Source organism: Cetorhinus maximus, chromosome 18 (genome assembly GCF_964194155.1).
Source record: "Cetorhinus maximus chromosome 18, sCetMax3.hap1.1, whole genome shotgun sequence".
In the NCBI taxonomy this organism is placed as follows: Eukaryota; Metazoa; Chordata; class Chondrichthyes; order Lamniformes; family Cetorhinidae; genus Cetorhinus; species Cetorhinus maximus.
In genome coordinates this window covers 40,211,781-40,239,398 of record NC_135896.1, presented here as the reverse complement: position 1 = coordinate 40,239,398, position 27,618 = coordinate 40,211,781, and the positions used below count along the sequence as shown (strand labels likewise).

Here is a 27,618-nt window from a genome sequence, read left to right as displayed (position 1 = left end):
TTCACCCATGCGCTCTTTGAACGTTTGCTATTGCCTATCCACCGTCATCCCTTTAAGTAAAGTTTCTCAATCCATCATAGCCAACCCGCATCTCATACCATCGTAGTTTCCTTTATTAAGATTCAGGACACTATTCTCAGAATCAACTGTGTCACTCTCCATCTTGATGAAGAATTCTATCATATTTTGGTTGCTCATCCCCAAGGGGCTTCGCACAACTAGATTGCCAATTATTCCTTTCTCATTACACAATACCCAGTCTAGGATGGCCTGTTCTCTATGTGGAGCAGCTGATATGTTTTTCACTGCTAATAATATTCTCAAAATCCTGATAATCCAGCTGTTAATCAGGCAATGGGGGGAAAGGAAAAGGGTGATTTTTTGACAGAAGCAGGCCCATAAGTGTATGAAATCAAGATTTTGCTTGCCCCTGTTAAACCAAAAGACACAACCATGTCTGACATTTTGGGTAAGCTTGAGCAGCACTGTTATCCCAAACCATTGGAGAATGCTGCAAACCATCAGTTCGGAACAAGGAGTCAGTTGCCCAGTGAAGACATTGGAGAGTTTATCATGGCTTTGAAAAATAACTGTCCATTCATTGTAATTTTGGAGAATTTCAAGACAGAGTATTGTGGGACAATGTGTGGTTTAAAAAGTGAATGCATTCATAGTAAGTTGCTGACATTACCAAAGTTAACTTTTGTCATAGCTTGCCAAACAGCATTGTCCATGGACATGGTGGAACATAACTCGAGAGAAGTCAATTAACAACCACCAGTGGTCTGCTGAAGTAAATAAGCTGCAACTGAGGCAGCAGAAGGCCCAAATGATAGCAATTATCAGTGACAGTAGTACAACAAAGTCCCGTAAGCCAACATTGGACACAGAACTGTCCCTTTGTGAAGGCAGAGTGCTACAGCTGCAAGAAGAAGGGTCACCTTGCCAAGGCTTATTGAAAGAAGGTAAATGGAGAAAATGTTGGCTGGAGGAAACAGTAATCACGGCTTATGGTTGTTGAACAGCACCAGCTCGATGAGGGTTCATTCGAGACCCATCCAACCTGAAGCACAAGGATGTCTAGTGGAAATTCACTGGATATCGTAGTCCAATTGGATGGAGCTCCGGTAAACATGGAGGTTGACAAGGGTGCATCAGTTCACCTGATTTTGAATTACTGTATCATGAAAAGCTGAGTGAACATCAGCTGGAGAAATCACGAGTAGAGTTATGCAGTTATGGAGGAGTGAAAATTCCCATAATTGGAATTGTGTCAGTTCCGGACACATACAATGAGCAATGTGCAAAATTTCCCATCATTTTGGTGAAGGGCGGAAAACCAGCCTTCTTAGGAAGAAACTGGTTAGCCGCATTTAAGTTAATTTGGGATGAGCTTTTTAATATGGAAGCGAAACTCACAACACAGGTCAACATGATCACCAATACCTTCAGGTGTTTAGTGAAATTGACAGACCGATTCAAGGATATAAAGCCTACGTGCAGGTTCAGAGGAACACAAGAACAGTTTGTTGTTGGCCTCGTCCATGCTCTAAGAAAGGTAGTAGAGCAAGAGCCGAAAAGACTAGGAACTGAGAACATTATCTCTAAAGTAGAGCAGAGTAATTGGGCTACTCGCATAGTGGTAGTACCAAAGTCAGGACATTGGTGTAAGAATATGTGGTGATTATGAGGTAGCTGTGAACCAGGTACTGGGATGTATCCACCCAATACTTTGCCAAACATCACAATGTTGTCAGAGAGCCAGATTTTTTTTTCAAAATTAGATCTGACAAATGCCTATCTGCAACTTGAGTTAGATGATGAGCCTAGGTCACATTCAGCTATTGATACATACATGGGTCTATTTCAGTTTCATAGGCTGCCATTTCGTGTTTCTTCAGTCCCCAGAATTCTCCAAGGGACAATGAACCAAATTTTGCAAGGAATTTAGGGAGTAGTGTGCTATTTGGATGACATACTTATTTCACCTCTAAACAGGCAGACCCATGATGTCAGGCTGAAAAAAGTGCTCCAATACTGTTTGGAAAAGTATGGAGTTTGGGCAAAGGCAGAAAAATCTGAAATGTTTCAAAATTCACTGCAGAGTATTTGGATTATAGGGTAGACAAAGATGAGTTAGATCCTATCTAGAGTAAGTTCGAAGCAAGAAGAAATGTGCCACACCCTCAAAATATCTGAGCACAGGGCTTTTTTGGGCCTAGTAAATTACTACAGTAAATTCATACCAAATTTGGCAATCTTATTGGATCCATTTAATGAACTCTTGAGGAAGGGTGTTCTGTGGATTTGGACAAAGGAGTGTGATAAATCATTCAAGTTGTGTAAAAGCCAACTGGTAAATGTAACAATGCTTGTACATTATGATGTGTCCAAAAGTTAGTATGTGATGCCTCTCCATGTGGGGTAGGCACTGTGACCTTTCATATGTTGGATAATGGGGAGGAGAGACTAATTGCATTTGCCTTATGCACCCTCAGTGCCTGTGAGCAAAATTATGCTCAGAAAGAACGTGACGCATTGTCATTGATTTTTGGAGTAAGAAAATATCATAAATACTTGTATGGTCATAGTTTCACGATCAAAATTGATCACAAGCCACTGATGACTATTTTGAATCCAAAGTACTCATTTTAACTGCAGTCCAAATGCAGAGAAGGGCTTTAATTTTGTCTGCCTATCAGTATGACATTAAGTACAAAGGACTGGAAGATCATTGTAACACCAATGCGACGTTTAGATTACCATGCCCATTCAAGGGAGAATCCAATAGGGAAGATGTCTTTTTCTTTTTGCATGTAAATGAATTGCCAGTCACAGCAGATGACACTGGTAAAACAAACTTGTCGGGACCCTTACTGCAGGGTTGTACGACTATATTGCAAACGGGTGGGCTAACACAGATACCAGATATAGAAGTCGGGCCACTTTTTATGCATAAGAATGAACTGTCAGTTCATAAAAATTGTGTTATGTGGGGAGCCAGAGTTGAAATTCCTGAAAGGTACAGATTGCAGTTGTTATGTGATTTACATGATCAATACTTAGGGATGAGCTTGACGAAGAGTCTCGCAAGAAGCTATATTTGGTAGGCGGGGTTAGATAAGGGCATGGAAGAGACAGTGAAACCGTGTACAGTACTTCAAGCGGAAGAAAAGAAGCTGCCATTTGTACCGTTGCAACCATGGAAATGGCCAGCTAGAGTGTGGCAGAGGCTGTACATAGATTTTGCAGAATGTGAAGCAACAGTTACTTATTAGGCAGGATTTTTGGGTTGTCAGGCAGGCATGGTGAGCGGGCTTGGGAGTGGCCGGGTAACGGCCTGCCGCCTGCAATCGGCCCCCGACCGCAATTTCATGTGGGTTGGACAATTAATGGCCAGCCAGCATGAAATGCCGGGGTGGGCGCAGCAGGAGGGCAAGCGCTGCAGTCAGCACAGACGTGGGGGAAAGCACAATGAAAGCTCCATGAAGGCAGAGAGCTGCCTCAGGGAGCTTAAGAATATAAAACCATCAAATAAAGGTTTATAAATGCAGAAAAAAATGTCCACACATCGGACTCATTCACCTAAACATATGCATTACAAAAATTCTGCCCAAACATTTTTCATTTAATTATGGAAACCTCATCCTGCCTTGGATGAGGTTTCATGAAAAATGCAAAGGCCACCTAGCCAATTCGCCCACCTGCCAACCGTAAGGTTGGACGGGCAGCGAAAAATAGCTGTTAATTAATACTTTAATGGCCTTAATAGGTCTCTTAATTGTCGGCGGGTGCACTGCCGACTCTCGCACGCGCCCACCGACCGAAATATCACACAATTGCGCGATGATGTCGGGACACTCGCCTGACGTTATCGCGCACTATTTTACCTGATCAGGTCGGGCATGTGCCCACCCACGGAACGTAAAACTCTGCCCATAGTGATAGATAGCCATTCAAAGTGGGCTATGGGAATCAAAGAACAAATAACAAAACTCTCCATATTTTGCATAGTTTGTTTGCTGCTTATGGGGTTTCCCCATAGGAAACTGTACCTGACAACGGACCTTAGTTTTGTTCAGAAGGGTTTGCAAATTTCATGAGAATGAACAGGGTAAAACATACTTAAGTTCCACCATATTATCTTGCTCTTGTTAGCAAATGCTAGATAGAAAATTGAAGGAACATCAGTTGTCATTGAATCACAAACTGGCTTTTTTTTTGTTCATCTATCAAAACACATCTCACACGATGACCAGCAGAACACCAGCTTTGTTTCTAAGAAGATAGCCTAGAATGAGGTTTCCAATGCCGAAGCCACACTTAGCATAGTCAGTAGAAAAGAAGCAATCCTGGAGAAAGAGTCCTTATAGGGGTAGATTGAAAGAAAGGAATCTGCAGTTGGACCAGAAGGTTAAGGTGAAAGATCATCTTCATAACTGGTTGAAGTGGCTATCAGGAAGAGTTGTCACAAGATGTGCTCCTTGCACATGTTTGGTAGTGGAAAGATTATGTTTTTACATATGGATCATGTTTTGCCTTCAGGGGTTCATGAAGAAGAAGGAAGTTGGGAAGAATCAAATGAGTCTTATGAATTAGATAGTTAGGATATGAGTAGAGTACCAATAGTTACTCCACATAAGTCATGTCTGAAACCAGTTCAGATCCTAGCCAGACTCAGACAAACATAACTGATGAAGCGGAAAATTCAATTGAAGATCAAGGACAAAGACACAATCTTTGTTCGAGAAACCTTCTCCCCAGACTCAGGCCAAGATGGGTCAAAGTCCTTCATCGAGGTCTGAAAGTTTGGGTCAAGAAAGAAAGTATCTTTTAGGTTAGGCATGATTTGTAAATAAATGAAAAACAAGAAATGTATATAAATTGCATAGAACTCAAACATTGTATAACTGTTTAATTAAGAGTGTAATAGCTCCCTCTTGTGGCCATTTGTATATGTATGTATATAAACCAAACTAGAATAAACCAGTTCAGCTGGGTACTAGAACTCCACACTGTGTGTACCAGTGTTTCTGTCCTGCAAAGATATTACATACACTGATGAAGCCTTATTGGTGGAGATTAATGAGAGGCAAGAGATTAAGTTTCCTTATGGTGGCCTGGAAGCCCTCAAGGTTCACCCTTTGAAGAGAGTAGGAGCAAGTGGCCAATGAAGTCAATGTCCAAAGTCTAGCCCTAAGGACTTGGCAGCAATGCCACAAGAAATTCAACGACATCATGCGGGTGGTCAAGCTCAATGAATGCAACTTCACCTGACATCTCCTACTTACCACACCACCAACCTCTTATGCGGTTGAATGCACCATACCGCTATCACTCAGCTATCTGCAGTCCCTAGAAGACAGGACTCAGATCTAACAATTCAGATATCCCACTTCACCCTTATTCACCTCCCAATGATTCCAGCCTCACACCTACCTCCTGCTGTTTTCACACATCTCCAGCTATTCAACTGGAGACTGGAACATTACACAAACAGTGCCACGCAACCACTGACATTCCTCTCTCTCTCTCAATTTCTCTCTCCCTCTTTCTTTTTCTCTCTCTGTTCTTCAGGACAAAGCGCCTTATAACCACTGGGAACAGAGCAGAAGTGGTGGGGGAGAAGGTTGCCTGAATCCCCTGAGGTCCATGGAGGAGATAGTTCTTTGTATCATGGGGCCAACTGCGACAAAGCCTGTGGCTTTTGGTATTGCTGAGAACATTGAGGATGATGGCTAGCTCCCACTGAATGTCCGTCTTCAATTCCCAACTCCTCCTCATCTAGCATGATGTGTGAGCTGCTCATGGGGTGTCCATGGGAGCCTTGCTTTCTGACTGACACGCCTTCCCTCACTCCAATCTTCCCCTTCTGAATTTCTGCTTTCAGGCATCCAAGAACTTCTGTCTGCTCAGCCACCACTATCTCAAGAGGAAGAGAGAGAGCAACACCATTACTCTGATGAAGAAGCCCCATCAGTTGATTGATGACTCAACCCAGCTCAGATACTGGCACCTCATGTACCAGAGAACAGTATAGAATTGTGATCTGCTCATGGTGGGCAGAATCTTGAGGTGACGGCGGGGGTCTCAGCTGCTGGCAGGAGAGCCGGTGAGAGTCCTGTGTCACCTTTTTTAGGGAAAGCCTGCCACATCTTGTTCCATTCAGGCACTTGACAGGTCAATGGCGGGCCTTTCCCTGGAATCAAGGACTCCGAGGGCTGAAGTACTGCTGGTTGAGAGTTGCTGGCCAATCAAAGACCATCAGCTGCATTGAATGGCAGTACCACTGGGGAGGTGGTGGCTGCTGCCAGTATGACACCCACTCAATCACAAGCCACAGGTGAGTGATGGTGGTGGGGGTTGCTGTTCGCAGGGTGGGGATGATGGGGAGGGGATTGGCAGCAAGGCCAGGGGATTGGCTCTCAGTGGGCACCCCTGTTACCACTGCCGGGCCCCTCATCAGGCACTCAGTGCCTTTGAGCAAGGGACATCCTCCGGAGCCTACAAGCATCCACAACAGGCTTTGCTTGTCATGCTCCCCATATGGTGAGCTGCAGCTGGTTTAATATTAGCAGTGGTGGGATGAGGCTTGTTGCTGTTTCACTGGTGTTACTTGTTGATTCTGGTCTGCTCTCTCTGCTTTCCAGGTTTGCCTCTCAGCTTGTACCCGTTTCACCCACAATGCTCTGACTTTTTTGGTGAGTCCTTGATCCATTCTTTCTCTCAAGGATCTGTTAGCTTGTCAGGTCTGTAGCTGTTTCATGGTGCATTTTCTAGATCTTTTACTCGCTGTCTGCTGCCACCATGTTTCGTCATGTGCTCAGTATCTAAATGGGGTTCTTTGGGGCTTGTCTATTCTCCCAAAGTAAGTTGCTCTTGACTGTAGCATGTTAAAACCATTATTTATTTACAGCCCTATGTACTTCTTGGGATCTCTTCATGGGGTTGGAACTTCACCTCCCTCCAGATCTCTGTTAATCAGTCATCTGTTATTACATCATAGTTATATCAGCATCAGGTGCTTCTGATGTTAACCCTTTACTCTACAGATAGTTCATTGGAGGGCAACATCTCGCACGAGTTCTGCTGCATGAAACCCAGATGAGGGTTTCTATGGGGTGGCACACAGGAGAACACTGATGAACAAGCATACTGAGATCCTTGGTGCTTTGGCAGGCCAGTCAAACAGTCTCCAGTCACAATCAAGGAGCATGGAGGAGTCTAGCTCCAACTTAGCACAGGGAATCACACAGAAATATAGCCCAACCTTTCCATTGTGGAAATGGTGGCCAACTCTGTGGCAACACTTGCAGACCCATAAAGCAGCTTCTGTTGGCCTCTGTCTCAGTTTCTACTGCAGCACAGGCAACAGAGTGACAATCAGCATCGGATTGCCAGCCTGTGCCCGATTACATATGCAAAATTTCTTCTGTGCATGTCACACCCAAACTTCCAACTCAGGCCAGGCGAGATCCAGGCAGTGCAGCTGTCTCTGAAGCCCAGCGTTGCAGTCCAGCAGAGTCGGATTGAAGAAGGGCATGCCACCTTTTTTATGGCCCTAGCTGTATCAGGTGGTTGTGGGAGGGAGGGGAGGTGGGGGCGGGGTCGGACATCAGGAGGAGGTGGGGAAGTCGGATCGGACCTCGGGGATGGGGAAGGGTGGTGTCAGAGGTGGTGGTTGGGGGGGCCTGGCCAGGTTGGGTTGGGAGGAGGGCAGAGCCTGTGATGGGGGCACTGGGAGTTGTTGGGGGGAGGTGGTTTCCCGGTCAGGTCAGGTGGCGGGGGAGTGGGAGAGTCATGTCGTGTCAGGTCCGGGGGGGGGGGTCAGTACTGCAGGGGGAGGGGGGGGGCGGGGTCAGGCCGGACCTGTAGGGGGTGGGGTTTGGGTCAGGGGGGTAGTTGGGCCTTCTGGGGTGGTGTGGGAGGAGGGGGCGGTGTCTAGTGGGGTCAGGTTGGAAGGAATCCCATGGAGAGCTGGGAGTTGGGTGGGGTGGCAAATACCTTGTGGGGGAGTGGGGTAGTTGGCAGGCGGGGGAGTCCCATGGTGGGGAGCAGGGGAGAGGCGGTTTGTGTCTTTAGAATAGTTACCCAGAAGTTAGAAGAGGTTTTAATTTTAACTTTTTCTGAGTAACTATTTGTGTAACACATGGAACCATCCGCAGTTTGCAATTTAAATTGCATTTTTGGATGATTCCCAGAGCAGGACAATTGTCCAGAGGAAGTTTGTACTTCTGGGCAATTGCTATGCAAACCCTTACCTTTGAAGTTCCGAGAGGAGCTCCTCAGTGTATCTTTGGGGTATTTCCCAAATGCTGTGGAGCTCGGAAGTTACAGCCCAATGTCTCAGTGCTGTGGTGGAGCTTAGACAGAGGTGATCTAGTCCATGCTTGCTGCCAAGCAGGTTCAGACTGTTGCCATCATGGCTGCGGATCTCAGTGCTCAAAGGGACATATAGGCTTTCACCACAGTCCAGCAATCTGCCTTCCAACAGATTTATGGGATTGCTGAGATGCCACCATGCAGGAGTGACAGTGGCTCCATGCAGCATGAACCTGCTGTCCTTTCAGTGGATGCGATGACAGCATTTGTGCTCTCACACCTTCCATTCTGCCAGTGCCCTTGCTGTTGTCTCTCAGCCAGCAAGCCCAGACTGCTGCCCAGAGCTTCTTAAAGCAGTCATTTTGGCCATCTTTAGTCTTCACAGATGAAAGTCAGCAACCTTCCACCAGCCATGCTGCAACCATTGGGGTAAAACCGAATTGGAGCACTTGGCAAAGATACCTGCAAGGCTGGCACTAAGGGTATGCATAAGGTTCATCTTTGCTTGTATAATTGGATGTTCGATAAAGATGTTATGGCAAGATTTTTATTGGTGGCTTTATCTGCAAGATTTTGACTAAGAGGGAGCTGTGGTATGACATCACAGATGGGAAGGTGGGGAATTATGGAGCAAGGGTTGTGTAGGGATGCAGTCTGGGTGTGGACAGGTCCCCAAATCTTCTGCTGTCTTCTCTGAGAATTTATTTTTATTATGGATTAAGCACTTGAGGAGATTCAAAAGTTTTGAATGGGCATTCATGTATGGAAGTGTACTTTTAATATAGTGAAGGCTGTAGTAGATATTTAGACTTTTACTTTATTTCATCTCAACATGGCTTCTAAGGTCTGCCCATGGTGGATATTAGATGAGTTGGCATGAAGGATGGAAGGTCCAAAAATGGTGCGTGGAGGGGCATGAGTTGGCATGGAGGGTATGAGGGCCTATTGGGCTTGGCATGGGAAGTGGATGGGGAGGAGGTGATGAATTATGGGGTGTGAGGGCTAGAGAGCCTAAAATGTAAAACAACTGGAACAAAATCCCAGAGATCAAGGAGGTCCTTTTAACCAGCCTGCCTCTGCAGTTGACCACCCCAATGGAGGCCTCCGACCTGCTTCGGGGGACAGCAGGTGTAACTCTATCCCACATCTGCACCAAGCACCACCCCCAACCTCTCCCCCAGAGAGAAAATTGGGTCCGACGGGGCCCTTTCTAATAAGGCAGCTCTGCCGAGTCGGGAAATTTCCCGAGTCAATCTACCCACCTTGGTAGAGAAAATCCATCCTGACTTGTCAAATCCAGCAACTCACTATAACATCTCCAAAAACACTCCAAAATACTGCCACAAATTTTGCAATAGCATTAGTCCAAACCATTTCATCTGCAAGTTTCATGCTGCCCCTTTAAAATAGGGAAGTCCCCCCTGCAGCTGAAGGCATGTTCAGCCGTGAGTGGTCAGCGTATGCATTCAGTGGACTCCCATGGTCTAAGTTTAAAAACGTGCATCAAATCAGCTGGAACTGCAGTTTGATGTGACAATCTGGCCAGCTGGGATTTCTGGTGCAGAAACTAAAGGTAACATGTCAGAAAATGGTTAATTTTTATTAAGTTTAAATTCTTTGAACTTACAAAGAAATTTCATGGATTTTAACAAAAACAAAACCCTTCCAATCATACCCAGGAAACTGGTTGGGGCTCAACACAGATGCACGATGAGCTCTATGTGGGATTGTTCCTGCCAAGAGGCAGCCCGTCAGTGCAGCAATCCCACTTTAGCACTGAAAGAGCTGACTAGGCAGTTAAACGACAAACACACCCTGAAGAATAGGATTTTGATAGGCCTTGGCAGAGGTGGAGGCCTACACAAGGAGGTTAATAACAGGGGCCACTGGCTCTGGCCTATACTGAAAGGTCAGTATGAGTTGGAATGGTGAATGACGAGGACACTGAAAAGTACTCTCGTTCTACTGGGGAACCAGAAGTCTTTACCATGGTTCCTAGGGGAATACTATTCCCATGGTGGCCCTGGGAGGCAATGGTGTGGATAGAAGAGGAGGAGAGGTCAGGATATCTCAATGAGGTAGGGAAGCAGAGGGAAGCTTCACAACTGCTCAAATTATAAGTCATTTTCCACCATGATCCCAGCTGCTCCTGTCCATGATCTTTGAAAGCACTTACAGTTCAATGAAGAACTGACTGTGCTGAATTCTTGAGATTTATGAAATAGGATCAAACACACAAACTTCCACCAATGAGTTACATTTAAAAGGCTGTGACCCACAGTAAATTGTTTAGTTTCCCCAAACACTGTGAACCTGAATTTCAGTGGTGTATTAGCATACTGGTCTCTGTCACAAAAAGTGACTCCATGGCTGAGCAGGAACTTCACAACTTCCACGTGCCCTTCACAAACTGCCACATGGAGTGGGGTTTGTCCATCATGATCCTCATTGCACAAGCTGCCACCCTGAAAAACAGATTTTTTGAAATCAGCGTCAGAGAAAATAGTGAATTGCAGGTTTGCCCTCCTAAAATCTCTACAATGTTATTTTAGGTGTTACTCTTTGTTACAATAGTAATTCTAGCTGAATAGCAAAAGGTTAAATGCACCCTGTGTTCTAATTAGCTCTAGTGACCCAAGGTCCGAGGTTCAATTCCCCATCTGATCTCATAATATGAATCTGCTGGTATACTGGATTGGTCTCAGCATTCCTGAACTGAGGAACGGACAAAATAGTCAAGTATTTGCAGTATAGAGACAGGCCATTTGGGCCAAATGGTTGGTGTTTACGCTCCACATTAGCCTCCTCCCATGATTCCTGCAGATTAACATCCAAGTGTGATCTCTAGTGAGCACAGAATTGAGCTCAACTGTGTTGAATTCAATGCTTAAGTAGCCTGTTGGTACTCATTGTATAGCTCACACACGATGAATGAAGAGTTAGACAAGCTGCATCTAAACATGCCTTGGAGTGAGATGGAAAGAGTATAAATGAAAAATAGACAAAAAGAGCCTTCAGTGTTATCAATCTGAAATAATAACAGTAAATGCATAAAATACCCTTTAAGTGAAGTTTATAAAGGAAAAAGATCGGTTAAACATTTGAATGGAACTCAGCCAGAAAGTAGCTTTATCTTTCAAATACTGACTCGTCTGTTTTATACTTTGAAGACAACATTTTCACATCATTTTAAAATAAACAAGCCACATGAGAGGCCAGTAATCAGAAGCAACTTAATTCCAAGAAAACAGCATAAATACTGAAAAGGCACTAGACAAAAGCAGATGTGTGTCCTTTGACTCTTTTAAGAACTGGATAAATACATAGCTGGGAAGAGGAGTGAATATTGGAGATGGGTATTATGTAAGATAATCACAAACTCCATGTTAGACAATAATCTACTGCTGCCTGGGCTGGGAACAATTGTTGACTTAGGAGCAAGAGACCAGGGTTAGATATTGAGGATGTGACAATAAATAAATTGGCAGTTCCCTGGATTATCTTCAAAGATGAGGATGTGTTTATGAAGAATTTTCCTTCAGGGAACTTAAGTGAGAAGTGTGCTTGATGGACTTTTCTTGTTTGTGGTTTTCTCAAGTCTTGAATAAACTAGTTTCCTGAACATCAGAAAGATTCAGGTCATCATCTTTACCCAAGCCAAAAACGTCTGTGCTGTCCCCACTGATTGGCCTCCATGTCCAGTGTCTCTGGCTGAACCAGACAGTTCACAATCTCAGTGTCATATTCAACCTCACTGGGCACTTCTGATCCCATAACCACTCGCTCACAAAGACCAACTATTTCTCTCCCCTCTCTCCAAGATGCTAACTCATACCAGGGTACAGTTCTAGCGGCATTCTTTGGTACCTCACTGACTCTGCCCCTTTACATGTGAGCCTAGATGGTGAGTATTGGCGGGCTGTTCAACAGAATTAACCTGATCATATCTTCTTCATCCAACATCTACAAGCAGGAACTTCCTGGCAGAAGTTTCTGAACTGCAATCTGGATTGGGAACAGAGTCTGATTTACTTTTATTCCTCCTAAACTCAGGGATGCTAAAACCAAATCTTCTAGTTGGAATTAGGAAGACCATGGATAAAGGATTGTTTAAGATACTTTTTGTTCACTTGTTATTTGATATTTTGACTTATCACAGCTGATCTTATTTTACTAGATGCTTGTGTCAGTATTACCCACATTACAGTATAAGTGTATGGGTGCTCCAGAACACAATTCCAAGAATAATCAAAATAAAGAGGCATTGTAGTGTTGGTATTATAAATCTTAAATGATACATAGTTCCTGTAATATTAATCTTAATTTCTAAATTCTGGACTTTTACAAAAAACTTGTGTGGCAAAATGTCATAATGTAAAAGCCCATTTTAAAAACGTGATTCAGCCTATTGCTCAGATAGAAGATAAAAACACTCAGACTGGGTGGCCAAATGGCTAGTTTTGGTAATGTGACTTCTACGTAAATTGTTTTGAGTCTTTTAGATGTTAAGCGATGAAGTCAGCTTTAATTACAAAATCTGCTGTAAAATTCAGGAATTACAAAACCACCAAGTGGAGAAAACAGAGAAGTTAATGCTTCAGGATTAGACCCTACATCAAAACAATTTTCACAAAGGATCCATGCTGGAATTGTCATCCCCTGTTTTCTCCATGGATGCTGTGTGATTTGCTGAGTGTTCCCAACACCCTGTGTTTTGTTTCAGATTTTGCAGGTTTTATTGTTGCTTTTCTTTACCATATCTAGTATAGCTTCCAATGCACCAACATCACCGGCCTTTGCAGCCACACAAGCTGACAAAGTAGTCAGAACATCTCGGATAGCCTCCTGTTCATGTTGTTTGGAAAGATAATAGAAGTTTGTTACATATAAAATCATTCCATATTCTTTGATTAAAAACAAATTTCAAACATTAAATACACTTTGAGAGAGCAACACAGCATATTGATACTCATATGAGCTAACCCTATTTCGTACAATCTAAGTTCCTAACCTTATCATTTTGGCACAAAAGCACTACAGTCTTTAAAGGAGTTTTTAAAAAAAATCAGAATGTCAAATAACAGGGCCAGTTTATAACTATTGTATGCGACATCATCTGGTCTCTAATGTTTACCTCTTTGCGCCTAGAAGCAAGAGACTTGGTAATATCTTGAATAAATTGCTGGTCTTGAAGAGGAATCATTGTACTCAATTCTCCCCTCAGGTTTTCAGAGAACATCTGGGAGAAAGCAATGTTTCAAATGAATGTTGCAAAATTACAATATGCAAAGTAAAGTCTCGCTTTTAGAACACTAATTTTTATCTAATATTGATTAAAGTGGTGGTCAATACAATTATGTTACATTTAATAAGAGCAATAAAATATGGTTAAGTGGAGACCAGGTCAGTGACATATAAAACTGGACAAAAATGTCGGAACAAAATTAATGGAAAGATTAATGGCATGTGAATGATGAATGCTATTATTAACATGGAAATCACCCAATACCATATGGCAAGAAAAGACTTCCTTGAATTGTGAATGGACACAAGTTGCTGGACAATTTCCGCCACTGACTAAAAATGATCCAATCTTGTCATTCACGCACTTCTCCCATTTGGTTTTCCCTTATCTGCTGCACTCAGGTCATCCTTTACACCCAAGCACAATAACATACTCCAAAAGTATACTGCTACAAAGAAGTTTCAGTAGCTTATTTCATTCACAAAGATCAGATTTCATATTTGGATCAAAAGATCACAGGGAATTCCTCCTTTCATTTAATTCATGATTGTGTTCTTTTCGTGTGGAAGAAATTTTTACATGGGTTTCTCTTTTCTCAACTGTATGTCTGCATGGTGTTTTATGGAAAATGTTCCTTCAAAGGAAATTAGTTGAAGTGTCAGGTATAAGACATAATGGATTAAAGACTGGACTCATTCACAATTCTGGTATTGTGTTAGAGAAAAAGCTTATTTTCACTTCCCAAGGATATGCCATTATATGACACGATACAATATGTTAATATAGGAAAGTTTATGCTAAAATAAAGCTAAGTGAATTTGCCATACTAGAAATACAGAATTTACAGACACATTTATATCACTATACTTTTGTATTGTTATTTAACTTTCCTGTAATCTTGCACCTAACCAAAACCCTAATGGCCATTTTTAGTACTAAGTCCGAATTTCCTCAACTTGTTACCCGATTTAACAAAACCAACATCAAACTCCCTGCCTTAAATAAAATAGCTCCATGCAAAATTGGAGATCACAAATTTCCTGAATTTTGGCATAACAGGATCCTGAGTCACATTTTAGGTGTTTTATGGCAATTTTTAAAAAAACATTTCCTTCTATTTCTCCTCAATAAAACTTGAAATGTAGCTGCCATCACTTTAATTCTTTACAGCATCAGAATAATTAAAATGGGAAAAGTTTCAAGTGTACATTTATTTAAGTAATGTTGTGCCTCATGTGCACAACTGATGAGTTGATGACTTCAAACTTAAAGTGACTTAAAGAAGTAACATTGCTGAAGTTCTGTGATCTCTTTCCTTGTGTCCTGACTATTTATGCCGTTTTCCACTGGTTTTATGCTTTTTAAAAAATGTACCAGGATTTGTTGGTGAGATTCGTGGGTGGTTCAGTGTAACTTGCCAAGAGAAGATTGGCAAGAATTCTTGCATAGCTTGCTGCTTGTGCCTTCAAGAGGAATTTAGGGCCACTATCTGATTTTAAATGAAAGTTTTCCTCCTCACAGAAGTCTCTTATCCGTGAGACAGAAATAAAGGCTGAATTTTAATGTTCCTCTGGGAGGCTGGGGAGGGGTGGGGCAATGAACGGTCTTTTGCTGCCACTGCTGGCATTTTACTAATGGTTGGTGGACCCTCCACCACATGAGGAAGTTGCCAGGTAAACCTTAGGGTGTCGTATTTGGGTGCCCTTTCAACAAAATAATGGCGACAATGGCTGCCCCTGCGGCAATGGCAACCCCTGCCCACACCACCACCCACCATGCCAGTGTCTGCCTGAAGTGCCCCAACGTCCCCCAGAACTGACTGAACTGGTTGGGAGGATGGTGTGCTTCCATGACATCCTCTTCTTTTTGGTGCAGTCCCAGCAGTGGCCATTGCTCTCTGAGGCACTCCTGAGACTGATGAGTGGGCCAGCAGCCCTTGAGGGCCAATAGCCATCCTAAATAGGGACAGCCTTCCCTGCAGCAACCAATTAGTTGCCAGCGCCCTGTTAAATGTGACGGAGTTCCACAGATGGCTGAAACAGGGTCATCAACCACCCCAACTTCTAGCCCTGTGTAGGTGGTGCTGTGCTCTGTAATATTAAGTATAAACATGTCCTGTGACACATCATATGCCAGGTTTCTAACTTGTTAGGATGTTGTCAATGTTAGACTACACGTTTCATCACAGGGATTGGAGGGAATAAGATATTTGCCAGATATTGGATTGTTCTTGCAATCAATAGCCCTAGAAAAGTTTCATGCAAATCTTTTGAGAAAGTTAAAAGCAAAAAACTGTGGATGCTGGAAATCCAAAACAAAAACAAAAATACCTGGAAAAACTCAGCAGGTCTGGCAGCATCTGTGGATAGGAGCACAGTCAACGTTTCGAGTCCAAATGACCCTTCAACAGAACTAAACAGAACTAAGTAAAAATAGAAGAGAGGTGAAATATAAGCTGGTTTAAGGGGGGCGGGGTGGGACAAGTTGGATAGAGGGCCAGTGATAGGTGGAGATAACCAAAAGATGTCACAGACAAAAGGACAGAGAGGTGTTGAAGGTGGTAATGTTATCTAAAGGAATGTGCTAATTAAGGTTAGAAAGCAGGACGAGCAAGGTACAGATAGCCCTAGTGGGGGTGGGGTGGGGGAAGGGATCGAAATAGGCTAAAAGGTAGAGATAAAACAATGGATGGAAATACATTTAAAAATAATGGAAATAGGTGGGGAAAGAAAAATCTATATAAATTATTGGAAAAGAAGGGGGTGGAAATCGGAAAGGGGGTGGGGATGGAGGAGAGAGTTCATGATCTAAAATTGTTGAACTCAATATTCAGTCCGGAAGGCTGTAAAGTGCCTAGTCGGAAGATGAGGTGCTGTTCCTCCAGTTTGCGTTGAGCTTCACTGGAACAATGCAGCAGGCCAAGGACGGACATGTGGGCATGAGAGCAGGGTGGAGTGTTGAAATGGCAAGCGACAGGGAGGTCTGGGTAATGCTTGCGGACAGACCGAAGGTGTTCTGCAAAGCGGTCACCCAGTCTATATTTGGTCTCTCCAATGTAGAAGAAACCACATTGGGAGCAACAAATGCAGTAGACTAAGTTGAGGGAAGTGCAAGTGAAATGCTGCTTCACTTGAAAGGAGTGTTTGGGCCCTTGGACGGTGAGGAGAGGGGAAGTAAAGGGGCAGGTGTTGCACCTTCTACGGTTGCATGGGAAGGTGCCGTGGGAGGGGGTTGAGGTGTAGGGGGTGATGGAGGAGTGGACCAGGGTGTCACGGAGGGAATGATCCCTGCGGAATGCCGCCGGGGGGGGGTGAAGGGAAGATGTGTTTGGTGGTGGCATCATGCTAGAGTTGGCGGAAATGGCGGAGGATGATCCTTTGAATGCGGAGGCTGGTGGGGTGATAAGTGAGGACAAGGGGGACCCTATCATGTTTCTGGGAGGGAGAAGAAGGTGTGAGGGCGGATGCGCGGGAGATGGGCCGGACACGGTTGAGGGCCCTGTCAACCACTGTGGGTGGAAAACCTCGGTTAAGGAAGAAGGAGGACATGTCAGAGGAACTGTTTTTGAAAGTGGCATCATCAGAACAGATGCGACTTTCTTTTGAGAAAGTTGCCTGCTCGTCCTCTTCATTGCTCAATGGAGCTAAAAAGTAAGCTTTTAGAAAGTATTTCTGTGCACAGCACTGAAACATTATTTTGTGACTGAAACACATTACCTTTTTCTTCTCCTGTATACTCAGTTCAGTCTTACCCAGTACATAGGACAGTTTGATCAAAGCAGCTTCAGGTCTCATATCACATCCAGGAATGATACCGAGGTCAGTGAGAACCTGAAGTCAAAAGTTTACAGGACTTAAAACAAATTCAGCTGTAATAAGATAAACTTATACCATATGATGAAATAAGTTTGAAAGAGATTATAAGATGTCATGTCACTCCCAGGAATCAGGCCTTGTTGAGAGAAAATCTGAAATTGAAAGTTCACAGGGCTTGAAACAAATTCAGCTGTAATAAGAGGAACTTAGACCATATGATGAAATAAGTTTGAAAGAGATTGACATAGGCCTTTCAGTATAAATTCTTGGAATGAATGCTAGATTTTATGGTCAATAGGCCAGATAGTCAGGAATCCAAGTTATTGATTTTGTAAATATCACATAAAAGTTTTACAGAGCTACTGAATGTGGGTAATTTAAAAACGCGTTATCTACTGCGTCCTGTCCAGAAATCAGCTGGAGTTATAGATTCAACAGTGTGCCTTGTGCATCTGTTATCAAACCAGAGGCAAAATAGGAACATGGAATTGCAGTCTGCTCAGCCCAGCTACATGTTAAACATCTGTGCTGACAGAGCAGTTGAAGAATTCTTTAACTGGAAATAATTCTACTATTTTTGTTAATTGGCATATTGTTGAAAGGAGAAATCATGGTATTAGCAGTTCCATGATCAACAATGTTGAGTAAAACACATTAGGGCTGATGGCAATACCTTACATCAAGCATAAATATGGTTGTGGTGGCTGGAAAATGGGAGTTAAGTCACTTACTGTAATGCCTTTCAACAAGCAATCGGCAAGGCAAATGCTATGTTGGCCTTTATTGCAAAAGGATTTGAGTACAGAACTAAAGAAATGCTGCTGAAGTTGTATAGAGCCTTCATGAGATTGCACCTGCAGTATTGAGTGCAGTTTTGGTCTCCTTACCTCAGGAAGGATATACTTACTATAGAGGGAGTGCAACGAAGGTTCACCAGACAGATTCCTAAAATAGCAGGATTGTCCTATGAGGAGATTAGACCTATATTCTCTAGAGTTTGGAAGAATGAGAGGTGACCTAATTGAGACATACACAATTCTTACAAGGCTTGGCAGGGTAGATGCAGGAAGGAGGATTCCCCTGGCAGGAGGCCGGGGGGAGGTGGGGGGTGGTCTAGAACCAGGGAACTGAGTCTCAGAATAAGGGGCAGGTCATTTAGGACCAAGATGAGGAGGAATTTCTTCACGCATAAGGTGAATCTTTGGAATTCTCTACCTCAGAGGGCTGTGGAGGCTCAGTCATTGAGAAGGTTCAAGACAGAGAGCGATAGATATCAATGGATATTAAAGGGATATCAAGGCTTACTAAAGATATCAAGGGATGTGGGGATAGTGTGGGAAAATGGCATTGAGGTAGATGATCAGCCGTGACCTAGTTGAATGGTGGAGCAGGCTTGACGGGCTGAGTGGCCTATTCTTAATACTATTTCCTATGTTCCTATGTTTACACCAATGCTTTTGCGTCCACCATCTTGGCTAGGGGTTTCAGAGCAGTGGTTGGGCTGCTCCAGGTGGTTGGTAGAATCCAAATTTGGCAATACAAATACAGGTACTTTTGAAGTGTAGTCACTGTTGGAATGCAGGAAATGCAGCAGCCAATTTACACACAGCATTTTCCCACAAACAGCAATGTGATCATGACCAAATAATCTGTTTTAGGATGTTGGCTGAGGAATAAATATTGACCAAGACATGGAGGATAGCTCCCCTGTTCTTCTTCAAAATAGTGCCATGGGAATTTTTACATTCATCTGAAAGGACAGACAGGGCCGCCAGATCACACCTCATCCAAAAGACAGCACCCGCAACATTACAGCACTCCAACAGTACTGCACTGGATTTTCAGCCTTGATTTTGTGCTCAAGTCCCGGAGTGATACTTAAACCCACAACCTTCGGACTCAGACGAGAGGGCTAGTAAGTGAATCATGGTTTCCCCCGCACCCCCTTCCCCCCACCACTCCCCGCCCACCCCCCTGCCACTCCCCCTCACCACTGCTGGGTTCCTATTCTCAGACAGGCATGTCTATACTATACTATATGAAGTCCCTGCGTAATGTTTGACTCAGCCAATGCTGTTTCGTTTTACGTCTTCATAAAGTAGGGACTAAATATCCATTTAACATTACAACATTTGCTATAACCTTGTTTGTCACAGACTTCATGTTCTATGGCCTGCACATCCCACATGCGCACATGACCTTTTCCCCAGCATTGTTGTCAGTGCACTTCTTCCCTCCACTCCTGCCCTTGTTTCCACTACCACCCTCAGTCCTGAAGTCCCTCTTGCCCCCTGGCTCCCATTGCTGCCCTCCATTCTCACCTTTAAAAGTCCTCAGTTTCTGTTGCCACCACTGGGGAATTCCTCAGCTGGCTCCTTTTCCCCTCGTTCCCTGCCTTGCTGGCAAAACTCAGCAGATTTGGCAGCATCTATGGGGAGAGAAACAGGGTTAAGGTTTCAAGTCCAATATGGATTCTGTAGAAGAATCATATCAGACTCGAAATGTTAACTCTGTTTCTCTTTCCACAAATGATGCCAGATCTGCTGAGTTTTGCCAGCACTTTCTGCTTTTTGATTTCTGAAGTCCTGGGGCTGCTTCAGCTGCTATCTACACTGACCAACTTCTGTCACTACATGGAGCCCAGTCAATCCAAAACCAGGCAGCTAGAATGTTCTTTTACATTTACGTTCATATTGTATTTCTTTTATATTTTTAAATTTATTTTATTTTAAAGGTGATTTCATTTATGAATGTAGGCATTTAAGAACGTACAACATTTTACTTCTAAATGTTTTAATTTTTCTTTGCTGAAAAAGGTCCTAAAGTACCTAACTACAATATTTCTTTTATATTCTATGATTTATTTTATTTAGTGCACAGTACTGCACATGCACGATACTGTATTTCAACTTGTACATTGGTTTTCACAGGAAATAAATGTCCAAAGGAACCTAATTACGGTTTGAGCAATGGTTCCAATTGAAACATGTGATTCACTTAAAGTTGTTTCATTTAAAGTCACAATTTTCAAGAACACAACTATAACTTTAAGTGAGGACTTACTGCACCTCCAGAATGGTGATAACACCAGGATTGGAAAACTAGTGTGGTCAGGAGATACAAAAAAAACAAATCTCAAAGGAAGACAGGACTGCCTGCCTTCTTGCTCACCTCACTCCCTCTAATTCCACAGCTCAGAGAAAAGCCCAAAGTTGTAATGTTCCATTTTTAAAATTCTTTATGGGATGTGGGCATCACTGGCTGGGCCAGTATTTGTTGCCCATCCCTAACTGGCCCGGAGAAGATGGTGAGCTGCCTTCTTGAACCGCTGCAGTCCATGTGGTGTAGGTGCACCCCTGGTGTTGCTGGGAAAGGATTTCCAGGATTTTGATCCCGTGACAGTAAAGGAACAGCAAATAGTTCCAAATCAGGGTGGTATGTGGCTTGGAAGGGAATTTGCAGGTGGTGGTGTTCCCAAGCATCTGCTGTTCTTCTAGGTAGCAGAGGTAGTGGGGTTGGAAGATTATTTGGAAGTTATTGAGAGAACCATGTTGCATAATTATACATCCTTCACCTAATAAACCTGAAAATCATTTTCTAATTCAATCAACTTTTGGGGGAGCAAGTAATGATATTCATTGATTAATGTGGGAGATTATCCATTCCTGTGCTCCCCAGCTAATGATGTCTGCCCATTAAAATGAATAGATGAAAAATCCTGAGCAGGAGAGTGTAGCAATGGGAAATCCTACTATAATCTTAGGGTAGATGAGTGACTCACCATTCCTGTTGCATATGTCTGACTAACAGAGCCCCTCAAACACTGAGTGCAGTTTATCATCAACATTCCACGATCAATGGCGTTCTTAAACTCATCCAATACTTCAGGACAATTATCTGGAGCATTCCCTGTTCCATAGGTCTCCAGCACAATTCCTTCCATTGGTGGTTGCAGAAATGCTCGAACCTGAAAAGAAGATGTAGTTATAAATGCAAAATGCATACAAACTTCATATTAGAGATTCTGGTTTATGTCTTTTATGTCTTAAAGTAATATTGAACTCAACTGCATCAAACCAATCTTAAATTCTGAATAAAGCTTTCACTTTTAACCACTAAATGAGTTCTTTAAAAGCAAAATGAGAGTTTTTTAAAATCTACACAGTTAAGAATGCAGCAGTTGAATGGATGGGGCTGTAGCGTAGTACTGGGCCAGTTATCCAGGGGTCCAGATTGATACTCTGGAGATGTGAGTTCAGATCCAACAAGGATAGATTTGGGAATTTTTCTTATTCTTTCACGGGATGTGGGCACTGCTGGCTAGGCCAGCGTTTATTGCCCATCCTTAATTACCCTTGAGAAGGTGTTGATGAGCTGCCTCCTTGAACTGCTGCAGTCCATTTGGTGTAGGCACACCCACAGTGCTGTTAGGAAGTGAGTTACAGTATTTTGACTCAATAAATCTAACGTACCTAATAAAATCTGGAATAAAACGCTAGTCTCAGAAATACATATCATGAAACTACTGGATTGTCATTAAAACTAATATGCTTCAGGGAAGGAAACCTAGTGCCTTTACCCAGTCTGGCCTACATGTGACCTCAGAAGCACACCTGTGTAGTTGACTCTTGGCTGCCCCTTGAAATGGGCTAGCAAACCACACAGAGTATCAACCCCGCTACGAAAAAGTTGAATAAGAATACAATTGCACAGACCACCCAATATCAGCCTAGGCATCAGAAACGACAATGACTCATCCTGCCCAGGCAACCTACCACATCCTCCTCACGAACATCTGGGGACTTGCACCACAAGTTGGGAGTGTTGTCCCACACATTAGTCAAGCAACAGCCTGACATAAACATACCTTACAAGCAATGTCCCAGACTTCTCCATCACAATCCCTGGGTTTATCCTGTCCCACCAGCAGGACAGATCCACCAGAGGCGATGGTAAAGTGGTATACAATGGAGAGGAAGTGTCCATGGGAGTCCTCAACATTGACTCCAGACCCCACGAGGTCTCATTGCACCAGATTAAATCTGGGCAAGGAAACCTCCAACTGATTACCACTAACCATCCTCCCTCAGCTGATGAATCAGTACTCCTCCATGCTGAAGACCATTTGGAGAAAGCAGGCAATCAAAAGGGCACAGAATGAACTCTGGATGGGCTACTTCAATGTTCCTCGTCAACATTGGCTCAGTAACACCACAACTGAATCAAATGGCTGAGTCCTGAAGGATGTACCTGTCAGAATCAGCCTGCAGCAGATAGTGAGAGAACTGACAGGAGGGAAAAACTTACTTGGCCTCATCCTCTTCCAGCTACCTCTTGCAGATGCATCTGGCCATGACAGTATTGGTCGGAGTAACCACTACACAGTCCATTTGGAGATAAAGACCCATCTTCACACTACTCTACACCGTTGTGTGGCAAAGCCACCACGCTAAATGCAATAGATTCAGAACAGATCTAGCAGCTCACAACTGGACATCCAAGAGACGCTCTAGGCCATCATCAGCAGCAGAATTGTATTCAACCACAATTTGTAACCTCATGACCCAACATATTCCTCACTCAATCACTATGATCAAGCCAAGGAACCATCCCTGATGCATTGAGTAATGTAAGTGAGCACTTCAAAAGCTGCACCAGGCAACCTTAAAAATGAGATAAAGGCAAAATACTGCGGATGCTGGAAATCTGAAACAAAAACAAAAAATGCTGGAAAAACTCAGCAGGTCTGACAGCATCTGTGAAGAGAAAGACAGAGTTTACGTTTCAAGTCCACATGACTCTTCTTCAGAGCTAAGGGGAGTAGAAATGTGGTGAAATATATACTGTTTAAGGGGGGCAGAACAGGTGAAGCTGGATAGAAGGCCAGTGATAGGTGGAGGCAAAGGAGAGATTGCGAAAGATATCATAAACAAAAGATGAAAGGGCTGTTAATAGTGGTTAAAGGAGGTTCTAATGGTGACATTAAGAGTGGAAAGCAGAGTGTGCTAATGGCAGGACCAGGGTAAACACTCTGGAAAGTGACAGATGGCCCTAGTGGGGGTGGGGTGGGGGGAGGGGACGGTATGGGAAAAAAGATCGAGAAAGCTAAAAACTAAAACAGAGGCTCACGAAGGCAGCTCACCACTACCTTCTCAAAGGCAATTAGGGATGAGCAATAAATGCTGGCCTAGCCAGAGATATTCATGTGCCAAGAATGAATTAAAAAAAGTTTCGTCAACAACTTACACTATACTTGATCCACACTACATAATCATACTTCAAAAGCTGTTTCTAAGATGATTCCCACAATTTCATGCTCAACATGATCTTTAAGATGGAGAAGCTCTAAGTGAACACAAGGTCATATAGGTCAAGGGACAAATTAAATGTTTGCGATGGGGGTCTATCGAGGGACCTAGCATCAGGAAGGGGAGGAGGTCCACAGAGTTATTCCCCTGTCCGTGCTTCTAACCACTAGCCCCCACCGCGACCCCAAACCCTGTGACCCCCATCCCACCCCCACTGACCTTTGACTTGGTGTCCCTCATTGACCCTGGATCTCTGGTGGGTGCATTACTGGCAACAGCCCTCGCTATTGGCCAGTAGCTCTCAGGAGTCAGGATTTCAGCCTGTGGGGTCCTTAATCCCACGGAAGGCTCAGCATATTAAGTGGCCAGCATCGGGCCTTCCCCAGGATTAAGGATCCCGGGACATAAACGCCAGCCCCTGAAAACTGCTGGTCAATAGCGGTGCCAGCTACTGGTAATGCACCCACCAGAGGTCCAGGATCAATGAGGGACCCCAAGCTAAAGGTGAGTGAGAGCACGCTGGGGGTTGTAGGATGGGGTGGTGGGAGGAAAGCGGGTCAGAGGCAAAGACAGGGCCCGCCCCTTCCTGATGCCAGGTCCCTCAATCAGGCAGTGGGTGCCATTGAATGAAGGAACCCACCCACCACACCTCCAAACAAAGCCGATAGGGTTTGCTTTTCAGGCTTCCCGAGTGGCAACTACTCTGCCCGCCACTGGTTGAATATCAGCAGTGGTGAGATGAGGCCCTTAAGTGGGCATTCATTGCTTGATTGGGCAGAAGTTGGAAGGAGGCAGGATCCCCACCCTGCACATTTTCTCCCGATTAAATGGCCCCTGCCTCCAAACCTGCCTGTGTGTTGGGGGAGGGGGGGGAGGGGGGGGAGGGGGGGGAGGGGGGGGGGGGGGGGGGGGGGGGAATTAAATTATACCCAAGGTGTGGAATAAATCCTACCTAACTGCAGTAGATGTGCTGATACACCTTGGCAACTTCAATTATCCTACACAGGGTTTTGCTTCTGTGAAATCCAAGACACCTTGCATCAGTCAATAACGCCACTATCATTTGGAGAAACCAATTGTCATCCAACCATTTTTAGCATTTCCCGTGTAATTGGGTGACAGACATGGGCTTGAAGACTTGGGCATTTTGGGGGCCCTGCTTCAATGTTATAAATGTGGTGATGCAGAACTGCAAGGAATCCCCTTCCAGATCCCAGGCACAGGATCATTTACATAATTTAAGTGGGTGGAAGTGGAGCCACTTGCCCCATCATAGCACACTGTAGGGAACTAGAGACCCTTAAAAGGGATCAAAGATTAAAGAGTGAAAAATTATTTATTCCTCCAGGGGAACAATATTGACAATTATTAGGTAACTGAGCCATTCTAGGCTTGGTTAACTTGGTTAACCTTGCAATAATTTTTGGCGCCTCATGGATACACTGGCTGGAGTTCACAACTCGCCCAAAAAAAGGTCCCCCAGGCAACCCAGCCCCACCAAGCCAACAGCAGACTTAGGGATAAGCAGGTGGTGAAGTTGTCTGCCCACATCCACCCCAACCTGATTGAAATTTGGGTTGAAATGTACGTGGGGTGGAAAAGTGGCAGATTCAGATACTGTCCCAAATTCCTGCTCTCCTTCCTCAATGATTTTCCCAGGATGTGGCCTCCCATGCCACTAGAATTTCAGGCTCCACCCAAGACTTTTTCCGCTCCTTGTAGCTTGTCCATATATCATTGTGCTTAAATTTTGTTTTCTTATTTTCAATTATCTTTAATTAATTTGCTTCCTATATTTTGCGTGCAACATCATGCGACATTTCCCCATTTAGTGTCCTCTTCCCAGGCCATTTTTCAAAATTGGTTCATGAGGTGTGGGTGTTTGCTGGCTGGGTCAATATTTATTGCTCATCCCTAATTGCTCTTGAGAAGATGGTGGTGAGCAGGGTGGCCTTGCTCAGTAATGTTTCCTCCATATGAAGAAACATAAAGGAAAAGCTGTTTGTTTTGTTGCCCCAACAGGTTTTGGTTTTTTTCCCTTCTTTACTCTACCATGGGATGTGGATGTTGCTGGCATGAACTGCATTTGTTGCTCATCCCTAATTTCCCTCAAAGTAAGCAGCTTACTGGACCATTTCAGAGTCAACCACAGTGCTGCGGGACTGGAGTCACACATAGGTCAAAGCAGGGAAGGATGACAGATTTTCTTCCTTAAAGGGCATTAGTGAGCCGGTTGGGTTTTTACAACAATCAATGATAGTTTTATGACTCAGGGCAACTTTCAATTCCAGATTTATTAGTTGAATTTAAATTCCACCGGTTGTAGTGCTGGGATGTGAACCCACGTCCCCAAAGCGTGGGCTCCTGGGTCACTAATCCAGTGACAACTGTGCCACCATCTCCCCTGAAGTTAGACAGCTATGAGAGGCTCAGAGGCAAAAATCCATTCATACCAATTCAAAAGGATGTGTGCCTTTTGGAGAAGATTTTACATGGGTTTAACTGTACAAAGACAGCACCCCTCAGGGATAAGCTTGTTCTAGAATATTGTGACAAAGGCATTAGCTGCTTTTTTTCAGGTTCAAGAAATTAGTTTGTGCAACAAACTTTTCCAATTTAATTTGGTGTAATCAATAATCAATGTAACATAATTAGTTTACATATTTTTAAGACTGAACCACAGGATAATTGACTTATTTTCATACCGATGCAGAATCATACTTTAAAAAAGGTAATGACTCAAGAGTTTTGACTTGAATTCTTAAGGTTTTTCATTCTGCTCGCCAAACTTTGCAAAATCTTGGCCCAGCTGATCGCACTTGGATAGATGTTTCTTTGTCATTTCAGTGAAGAGCAATTTCAGTTACTTTCAAATAATTTTCTGTCACTTTTATATCAGATTTCATATCTCATGCTGGTATTACCAATACCAGGCATTTTGTAATTGTCCCCACCTTTAAAAATGCTTATATATCACATTTTGATGTGCAGTTTCAATTTCATTTTGATCATTAGAAAATTCTTAATCAGTTTGGAAAAGGAAAGTTACCGTGGCAGGAGTGATTCCTGGGTATAACTTCATCAATCCCACATTCCGATTCATATTGGTTTGCACTCTGAACTCCTTAGTTGTCTTTGGTCTCCAAACAATGTCCCAGTTGACTGTAAAGAAAACAAACATGGTTTCACTGCACATGCAGTTCAAGAAACAGAAAACAGGAAAAAATACATTTACATAGCACCTTTCATGACCATAGGACTTCCCAAAGCACTTCACAGCCAATGAAGTACTTTTGAAGTGTAGTCAGTGTTGGAGTGTAGGAAACTCGGCAACCATTTTGCGCATGTACACCAAGATCCCACAAACAGCAATGTGGATAATCCGTTTTTGTGATGTTGACTGAGGGATAAATATTGGCCACGGTACTGGGGATAACTCCCCTGTCCTTTTTCAAATGGCACCATGGAATCTTTTATATCCAACCTGAGAAGACAGGCACAAGAAACCTCTGACAGTGCAGCACTCTCTCATTACTGCACTGCAGTGTCAGCCTTGATTTTTGTGCTCAAGTTCTGCAGTGAAGCTTGAATCTACAACCTTCTGAGTCAGAGGCAAGAGTGCTACCAACTGAGCTGATGCCATGGGCAAAATGTTTAGCTCATCGAGCGTGAAACGATACGCGTTGATGTTGGGCGAGTATCTCAATGTCAATGCCCAGTCGTGCGATATTTTGGTCGGCAGGCGCGCGCCGGAGTCATCAGCATGCCCGCCGACAATTAAAAGGCCTATTAAGGTCATCAAATTAGCAATTAAGTTAAATTTTCACTGCCCGTCCAACCTTACGGTTGGTGAGCAGGCGAAAAGGCCAAGCAGCCTTTGCACTTTTTAGGAAACCTCATCCACAGGCAGGATCATGTTTCCTAAAGC

The 27,618-nt window shown here is 43.7% G+C and overlaps 1 protein-coding gene across 1 annotated transcript in view; it reads right to left on the bottom strand.

The window, feature by feature from the left end:
- LOC144693091 (L-asparaginase 1-like) overlaps positions 1-27,618 on the bottom strand; it is an 86,572-nt gene that overhangs the window by 24,066 nt on the left and 34,888 nt on the right. Inside the window, exons 7-12 of the mRNA XM_078562480.1 lie at positions 26,740-26,852; positions 21,164-21,349; positions 17,284-17,397; positions 13,457-13,561; positions 13,078-13,173; positions 10,663-10,787 (exon numbers count right to left, since the gene is read on the bottom strand). Coding sequence (XP_078418606.1) covers positions 10,663-10,787; positions 13,078-13,173; positions 13,457-13,561; positions 17,284-17,397; positions 21,164-21,349; positions 26,740-26,852 — 739 coding nt within the window. The remainder of the gene's footprint in view (positions 1-10,662; positions 10,788-13,077; positions 13,174-13,456; positions 13,562-17,283; positions 17,398-21,163; positions 21,350-26,739; positions 26,853-27,618) is intronic.